Source organism: Rhipicephalus sanguineus, chromosome 4, assembly GCF_013339695.2.
Source record: "Rhipicephalus sanguineus isolate Rsan-2018 chromosome 4, BIME_Rsan_1.4, whole genome shotgun sequence".
Taxonomy (NCBI): Eukaryota; Metazoa; Arthropoda; class Arachnida; order Ixodida; family Ixodidae; genus Rhipicephalus; species Rhipicephalus sanguineus.
In genome coordinates, this window is record NC_051179.1 from 16963422 (window position 1) to 16972082 (window position 8661).

At 50.1% G+C, this 8661-nt stretch overlaps 1 protein-coding gene across 1 annotated transcript; it reads left to right on the forward strand.

Annotated features, from left to right (window-relative positions):
• Window positions 1-837: 837 nt before the first annotated feature.
• On the forward strand, window positions 838-3094 carry LOC125758191 (homeobox protein cut-like). Its single transcript, XM_049415057.1, has 3 exons — window positions 838-943; window positions 2055-2449; window positions 2503-3094. The coding sequence occupies exons 1-3, from the start codon at window positions 838-840 to the stop codon at window positions 3064-3066; spliced, it is 1065 nt and encodes a 354-aa protein (XP_049271014.1). The 3' UTR covers window positions 3067-3094.
• Window positions 3095-8661: the final 5567 nt, after the last annotated feature.

An 8661-nucleotide genomic window follows, 5' to 3' on the forward strand; every position in this document is an offset into this window, starting at 1 on the left:
ATGTGCGTGGAGAAGAGTGAAAGGACGAAGGATAGTAAAATAAAGACAGAAGAGGAGAAGAACCAACGTGCAGCCACCTGCAGATTGCTCAACCTAAAGGGTTCCTTTAAAGCGTGCTTTGCTGCAAGCTGGGTGCTAGTGTGGAGAAGGTTGCTTTCAAGCATGTGCAACATGTCTGAAGGCTATATGCACAGGTATATGCACAGAAATAAAACAGGTTGCGCAAGTGGTAAACTGAGACAGGAGCAAACTAAGCGGTGCTTTGAGAAAGGGGTGAGGAAGGTTAGTAAAGCGAAGACGAAAGAAGCACGAAAAACGTGATTGTGCAAACAGCGCAAACACCTAAGATCAGACAGGCATGGGAAGCTGCGGACTCTGGTCTTAACCCCAGTTTCTACAGCCTTATATTATGTCATCTCATACAGGCAAACTCAGACAACAGCGACTTTCTTTGCATAGCGGATAACGCCTTCCGTGGAAATAACATTTCTTGGAATAGCAGCTGCATTATCAAAATCTCCTTACTGAAATTGCAAGTGTATAAATAAACCGCTCTCTCTATATATACCCTGCCGACAAGTTAATATTAATTAAGTCATAACAATGCTTAAGCAACAGCTCCATGTTTGTTGAACAAGCAGTACACTAAGATGAGGAATGGTTGCATACGGCAGCAGCTTGGGATGACGTAGGTTTTTCACGTTCCGTGGCCCCTGCACTTAGTTCGCGGCCTCTAACTATTACTCTCGAATATCTTTGCAGATCTCCGGCGAGGCCGTGCTTGGGCTGTCTCAGAGCTCTGTGAGCGAACTGTTGTCCAAGCCCAAGCCATCGCACATGCTCAGCATTAAGGGCAGGGAGCCTTTCATCCGCATGCAGCTCTGGCAAAACGACCCGCACAACGTCGAGAAGCTGCATGTTATCAAGAATGAGCGCAGAGAAGGTGAGCTGCGTTCGTTTTTTAGGAGCTGGCTCGCCAGGTTCTTAAGCTGGGGCAACGTCCCGCGTCGTAGCGTAACCTCGACCGCTACAGGCGCCGCTCCCGCGAAAGAGAAGTCTTCTTGCTCTTCTTCTTCGAGCGCCTTGATGATGACATTAACGCAGGCAAAACCACATATAGCATAGCCAACTGTAGCATGCGCACGCTCGCGCAAAAGAAAAGTCTTCTTCCTCTTGTTCTTCGGGCGCCTCGATGATGACATTAACGCAGGCAAAACCACATTTCCTCGATTTCCTCGACCACACGTTCGGCCACAGCTGCAAGGTCTGCGACCGCTTGTGGTTCGACAACCTGACCGCAATCGCTACTATAAAAACGTGTGACGTCTTTATACGACAGTAGAGGAATTGTATGGAGCATTCGCGGTTTACCCGATTATCTCCGAGCCAGCTCCTCAATCATCAATCACTTCGTGGATATGGCGTGATTTTTTTTTCCTACTGGGAAAAGCTTCTGTGGTGTTTCGTAAACGCATGTTCTTGGAAGTGTTGATGAGAAACCTCTTGCTCCCCTATCCCCGCTTTTCATATTTGCAGCGCCTTTTAAGTGCAATAGACAGAATAGAGCGGTGAAAACAAAGAAACCGTAGCGTTGTTTAAACTAAGTAAGACGTTAAGCCTAAACGCCCTCCAGAGGCTCGCGCCTGAGGCTTCAAAAATTTAGGCTGCGTGGCTTCCGTGCAGAAAGAAGCCTGTGCCGAGGCGTCGGGGCACTTAAGCTTTTCTGAATGTTTTGCAACACGCAGTCCTTTATAGCTCAGAGAGTGCATGCTTTGTCGCTTCTTTTCCGGCTTTTGCCAAGCCATGAGAAGTACAGAATGCGTATGCAAGCTGCTCCTTACTTGTGTAGCTTCTTTTCTAGCGTGTAGCTCCAGATACGCGCATCGTTGGTTGCAACGGGCAGGCATTGTGAGTGACCCGCGATTGTTTGTTGCGCAGCGAACAAGTGGAGCCGGACGCACGTGGACCTGGAGGTTGCTCCGCGTCCAATGCATGGAGGCGCAGTCCCATTCGCTATCGGCCCTGACGGCCGGTAATCCGTTCGCGGCTTCCGTCTTCCCCCTTCCCAGCAGCCAAGAAGCCGCGCGTGCTGTTTTCAAACGAGCAGAAGGAAGCACTGCGGCTTGTCTTCTCCATGGACCCGTGCAAGAGCACGGCTAACATCGAGTTCCTCGCAAACGAGCTGGGACTCTCTGTACGCACCATCACCGACTGGTTTCACAACCACAGCATGCAGCTCAAACAGAACGTCGTCTCTCCTGGTCCCGACGATAACCAGTCGCGAAGCGAGCCGCCGACGCTCCTCGGCTCGTCACCCGGCTCGCACGAGGGCTCCGCCTCTTTCCACTCCGCTCTGTTCCGAGGCCTCCTCGTTCAGCGGCTCGCCGAAATGCACGGAAGTGGTGGGGACAAGAGCGGGCCCAGCGCTTTCGGCGCGGGCGCCGGCAGCGCTCTGAGCCTCGACGCCTACAACACGACGCCTACTACTCCCCGTCGTCGCAGCAGGGCAACGACGAAGACACGCTGGACCTGAGCATGCCGCCTAGCCAGGCGTCTTCCGGTCGCAGGACGTGGGCACGCGGCCGCGGAACACCCGCCGAAGACCTAGACGACTCAAACTTGTCCCAGGAAGAAGCTGCGGCCGCGGGAAGTGACCACGACTCGCTGAAGGAAGAGAGCATCTCGACGCCTTCGCCAGCGCCGCCACGGAACTCTGGCGTCGACACTCTGGGTAAGCACAACAGCTACAGCAGTCGACGACGGAAACCGGCGGCGCCCAAGTGGGTGGACCCCGGCCTGTCGCCGGACTCGGACGACGCCGGGGACGACGAGGCGAGCGCCAACGTGGACGACGACTGCGGTGCGGCAGGAGGTGATGCGGAAAGCGCCACCATCAACGGCGTCTGCGTCCGCCAGACGGCCACCGCTGGTGATTTCGGGCTGAGGCTTCGCGAGACGGTGCGGGTGGACCCCGTAGCGGCCGCCGACGATGCCCGCAAGAGCGCCGATAGGGACGAGTTGGAAGAGGACGATGACGACGAAGAAGAGGAGGAGACGGCGCTCTAGCTGTGCACCACCGCCAACAAATCTAGCAGCAGCGATGGAATTCGAAAACTATAGAACAGAGGCTGGACAACCGCGGCGAGGAACGCGAAGGGGACTTGGAGTTCTAGGATGTTGAATAACGTTCACACAACTACCCACATCTAGTACTAGCTCACAGGCGCTCTGTAAACTGATTGAAGCCAACGTGACATTTCACTTTGACTGTCGCGCCCCGTTTTCGCTCCGCTGGGAGCCAGCGCTTCATCTTCGAGCCCGGTGCAGAGTGTGGTCTTAGCTCTCACACTCGTCGCTTCTCTTGTTTGTGTTGTTGTTCTTTCAAGCATTGACGTATTTGACTAGGCACGCACGAGCCGAACTCTGAATGACCAGACTGTTACGTCACACTGGGCTCTGAGTACAGCGAACGTGTTTGTCTGTACCCACGCGGACCTGTGGTCTAGAACCGTGCGTTGTTTCGACGTTTGTACGTTTTAGGGGCGAAGCTCCTTAAGGCGGCACCTGTTCGTCCCTCGTAGTCGTAGTCGTAGTAGTCGTAGTGCGTAACCAGTCTTACGCTTTGACCTCCAAGGTGGTGCCGGTGGGAGATTTTTCCTGTGCGTTGTTGAACAATAAAAAAATTCGCAGCGTGCGCGTTAACTAAAATCCGAATTCTTCTGTCTCTCATTCCCCATTAGCAGCCATTGGCATGTTCCAGTAGGAAACGTTAGTAGAAGTAGAAGTGTAAGTGTTAGCTAAAGAAGGGTACGCATTTGGGCTGGTTGGTTCATGATTACGGGTGAGAAACAGCGCTAAAAAGACGGGACAAGAAAGGACACGAGACGACGGCGCTGACTAACAACCAAATGTGCTTTATTCCTTCAGTCAGCATAAATATACTTCACCACTAACGTAATGAAAATACAGAAAACTCAGCCTGCGCAGAGGCAGTAGGGCGATCAACGAGACATGAATTCTATCTCCTTCGGAAGGAGGGAAATCGAGGGGAAGCTTACACATGCCTCGCCGCTATTGTAGATGTGATAAGCTTCTGAAATGAGTGTGCCGAATTTTGAGGTCAGAAGCATGCCGACAAGTACGCTTCTACACTGACTGCCTGCAGGTTGTGAACCGCAACGAACTGCCTTTCCCCAGTGCCCAGAAGAAGTTTCTTCAAGACCTGCGACTGGCGTCTCAGACTGCCGACTTCCTATGGGGCAACGTAATAGTCCAGCTGCCTAGGAACAAGCATCGTAGTCCAGGGCAAGGTCAAGAGGTCAAGGTGCTCGGAGATGCCTCGATCCCGAAGAACGTGGCTGATCTTCTGAAGCTTGGGCCGAAATTTTGTGAGCACCCTGATCTGGATAAGACAGAGCTGCTCAGCCTGGTGAGAACAGCTGCTGGCAAAGCAAAAACGGACGAAGCTGACAGGTGTATCAGAGAAGGCGTTGACTGCCTGCCTCAGCGGGTTAAAAAAGGCAACAGAGGTAGGCTTCGCACAGCGGTTACCGTTCTTCGAGATGCGGGGCTGAAACTGCTCCTCTCCGACAAAGAAGGAGGATTCGTCGTGTTGCCTCGAGGTCTCTACAAAGAAAAAGCAGACGCGGCCATTCTTGGTAACTTCAACGAAGTAAAAGGAGTGGTTCCTGCGAAGGTAAAAACAAAGGCCGTTCAACTATGCGAAAAAGCCGGGCTTGCAAAACTGGCATCCTCCGTAAAGGCCTGCAAAGAGACCAGCCTTTCGGCCTTCTTCAGCGCCAAGACCCACAAGGAACAGTGCCCGTTCCGGGCCATTGTTTCTGAGCGCGGAACCTGGCAACGAGAAGTGGGAGTGTTTCTGCAAAAGTTTTTGTGCCTCCTTGATGTCGACGACCCCTACCTCATAAGGACGCCAGGTACTGTTTCTGCCTTTCTCCGGGATGAGTGTCCAGTGGGCGTGCGTGCCTTTTCCGTGGATATCAAGGACTTATATTATTCGTTGCCTCAGGAAGATGTGTGTACAGAAGTTAGCAACTGTATTGACAAATATGGGGCTCTTAGGTTTCAAAACGCAAGTGGAATCACTGTGGACAGGTTTTTAGAGTTTTTAAAGTTTTATATGCGATCCACCTTTGTCTGCTTGGAAGATAAGCTTTTTATACAGCGGAAAGGTGTGTGCATAGGCTCTTGCATCGCCCCTGTTCTTAGTGACATTTTATTAGCTAGCTATGACCGCAATCTTGAGAGCAAGCTAAGTAAGACGAGCACGGTAAAGGTGATGCGATACGTGGATGACTTTTTAATCTTTTACAGCACTAACCCTTCTGACGCGCAGCCTGCTGCTGCTACAATTTTTGACGTGTTCCTCACGGAATTAAGTTCTTTTGAACTTACCACTGAGCATCCCTCAGACAGCAAACTGCGCTTCTTAGACTTGGAACTCTCGTTCTCAAATAGCCATTTATGTTGGAGTTATGCGCCCAGATCTCAAAAGAGCCTTCTCCCTTTTTCCTCGGCGCACTCAAAGATTGTTAAACGCGGAATTGCAAGATCTTGCATGAAGGCGGCGCTAGACAGGTCCTGTGACCACCAAGTTGAAGCAAGTTTTCTTTCACAAGTAGCACGCCTGAAGCTCGCAGGTTTTCCAGCAACGCTTTTGACTAACATTGCCGAAAGCCTCGTAGCAGGCTTTAAAAACAAGCGCTCAGCTGCTGTGCAATCCGAGAAAAACTCGAAGCAAACTATTGCGGTTATTCCGTACGTGCACAAAGTCGCGCACAATCTCAAGAAAGTTGTCAGCAGGGCAGGCGTTAGGCTGTTGTTTTCTGCCCAAAATAAGCTTGGTAGTCTGTGCCAGCAAGTCAACCGAGAAGAAGAGAAGAAAAGAAGATGCACTAAGAAGCACAGGCAGAAGTTTGTTGAATGTTGTCAAGAAGTTGTATACAAGATTCCACTTTCTTGCGGGCGTTACTATGTCGGGCAAACGGGGCGGTGCGCTAATGACCGCATGCGCGAGCATTTGAACAAGGTTCAAAAACAAGCTACAGATAGTCAGTTATCTCTTCACTGTAACAGTTGCGGGTGCCATCCATCTTTTAACGATACCACTTTCTTGTCAAAATACCATGACGAGCGCGCGCGCCTCATTTCAGAAGCTTATCACATCTACAATAGCGGCGAGGCATGTGTAAGCTTCCCCTCGATTTCCCTCCTTCCGAAGGAGATAGAATTCATGTCTCGTTGATCGCCCTACTGCCTCTGCGCAGGCTGAGTTTTCTGTATTTTCATTACGTTAGTGGTGAAGTATATTTATGCTGACTGAAGGAATAAAGCACATTTGGTTGTTAGTCAGCGCCGTCGTCTCGTGTCCTTTCTTGTCCCGTCTTTTTAGCGCTGTGTTAGCTAAAAGCCGACTTCTTCTGTCTCTCATTGCCATTAGCAGCCATTGTTTACCTCCAAGGTAGTGCCTGGTGAGATTTCTCCTGTGCGTGATTAAACAATAAAAATTTTGTTCAAAACGCCGTTGATTGAAGAAATAAACCAACGAAAGACGCCAGATGTTTCTAAAGCAAAACGAAAAGACGCCAGCTGCTTAACGAAAGACGCCAGATGTTTTCTAAAGCAATGGTTTTCTAAACAATGAAAATTCACAGCGTACATGTAAAATTAAAGTGAGCTGCAAGTCGTCATAACTCATAGAACCTTTAGTATAAACGCGCCCGATCTCACGTCGGTGATGATGTACTGGGCAGAATTCACGGAAGATTCACGGTTTACCGATGAACCTCCGCAGCTTCGCCCACTCATCATCATTCACTCCGTGGATATGCTGTGATTTTTTTTTAAGACGCGTTGTGATGTTTCGTTTCTCTGTGGTTTGTGGCGATTGACACTGTTGCCGCGTCAGCCTTACAAATCTTGTTGACGTGGTTTTTCAAGCCGTAGCAAGCTAATCTTTGTGGCATTATGGGCCCAGCGTTTTCTATTAGGCATTTGCGTATGCTGGGACGCACACGCGTGAGCATCCGCGGCTAGCTCGTATTTTATCGTCAGTACCATAGATAATGCTATCGACACTTTTGCCTCTCGCGAGCACTTGCTAGATAACTTGGCTGAGGAAACGTCTAGTACATCCCACCAATCGTAGCCGCCGTTTCATCTTCACCCATGCAGCCCGGCGGTAGATTGCGCACGTCACCACTATTTGTGCAATAGAAACTGCGTGTAACTCGATGCTTTTCGTGCATAGATAATGCAAGTGGTGTTCGCTCTGATAGTCTAGCCGAGCGTAGTACTGCCGCTGCCAACTGCAATGCGTCGGTCCCCAGTCGTATATGTGAGATGAAAGTACACAAAGAAGATACCTTAGCCGCTTTCGTGACGTTATCGTCAGGTAACTCGCGTCTTCGTTAGACGCCAGTCTGCCAGATCTTGCATTCGTCGTCGTCGCTAGTAGTTTCGAGGCCGACAGTCATCCGGAGAACGTAGTCCCCCTTTCCCCCGCTAGCAAACCACTGTCGTTACTAATGGGGGCGAGTGTCACTGCGATTTCACTGCGGTGTTGATATTGGACCCTCGCCGACGACTCACACGAACCCAAAGACGTGCACAGAAGCTTTAGCTGCTGCCCTTATCGAACACGGTAACCGGCCATGTGCCTTCTCTGCAGAGATTTCACAACGCAGGAGCTGGCGCGTCTTGTCCCGGAGCTAGTGGTATTTATGCGCACACGTTTTGAATATTTCTGTTTTTGGACTCGGTCAAGCCTTTGTTGCCGCCTAGTCCCCTATGATTTGTGTTATGTCCGCTGTCAGTACGTGCTAGTCCCATTCTTCGCCTAACAAGCAGCTGTTCAAAGCCTTCAATATTTTAAAAAACTAGAACTATTGGCTCTTTTTTTTTTTCACTTTTGTCGTTCCCACGCCTCGCGCTTGAACTCTATACAGCGAAAGCTTCTTAGTTGCCACTGGCAACTAAGCTTTTTGGGAAATCTTTATGGATTATCCTGTGGCTTCATGCTATAAACGGGTGGTTGTCAATTTTTCTTTCATAACCTTTCCGCTGAAGCAATTTGCAGTATGCTGTGTCCATGCACTTCGAATTGGCGATTAATTCGCCTTCGCGCACTGCCAATTACTAGCTTCCTGGTATAGCTCAATTGGTAGAGCGACTGCCCTGGAAAGGCACTGGTCCCGGGTTTGATCCCCGGACAAGGATGAATTTTTCGGCAATTAAGAAGCGCACTGTCTGATAAATATGTATAGATTCCATTGTGGCTTCGTGCTACTAGCAATGGTTGTCAGTTTCCTTTTCTTAATCCTACATCGTATAGCATTCGGCGTCATTCCTGAGTTATAACGAAACACATTTTAACTTTTGTGGGGCGGATTGCAATAGATCAATTATGCCACGGTCTTCGCTGTCTTTTTTTCTGTTGCCATAACGCACAATCTGGCATCTCACTGACGTTGCACAGACACGTTGCTCCACTTGTAAAAGATCTGGTGAACCACAACCACAGCTGCATAGCCAGCTACCAACGAAATGATTAGAATAGTCATATGAGTCAAACTAGAACTGCAATAGCAACAGCCACAGCAACGCGTTCGGGACAATTAAGCGGCAGAAACATTTTGAGAG

What these genes read in the sequence shown, in the direction of transcription:
- LOC125758191 (XM_049415057.1), top strand. Translation starts at nt 838, where the DNA reads ATGCTCAGCATTAAGGGCAGGGAGCCTTTCATCCGCATGCAGCTCTGG. An exon ending in CAAGAATGAGCGCAGAGAAG is followed by an intron (nt 944 to 2,054) that starts GTGAGCTGCGTT and finishes CGCGGCTTCCGT; the next exon opens with CTTCCCCCTTCCCAGCAGCC. An exon ending in TCGGCGCGGGCGCCGGCAGC is followed by an intron (nt 2,450 to 2,502) that starts GCTCTGAGCCTC and finishes CCGTCGTCGCAG; the next exon opens with CAGGGCAACGACGAAGACAC.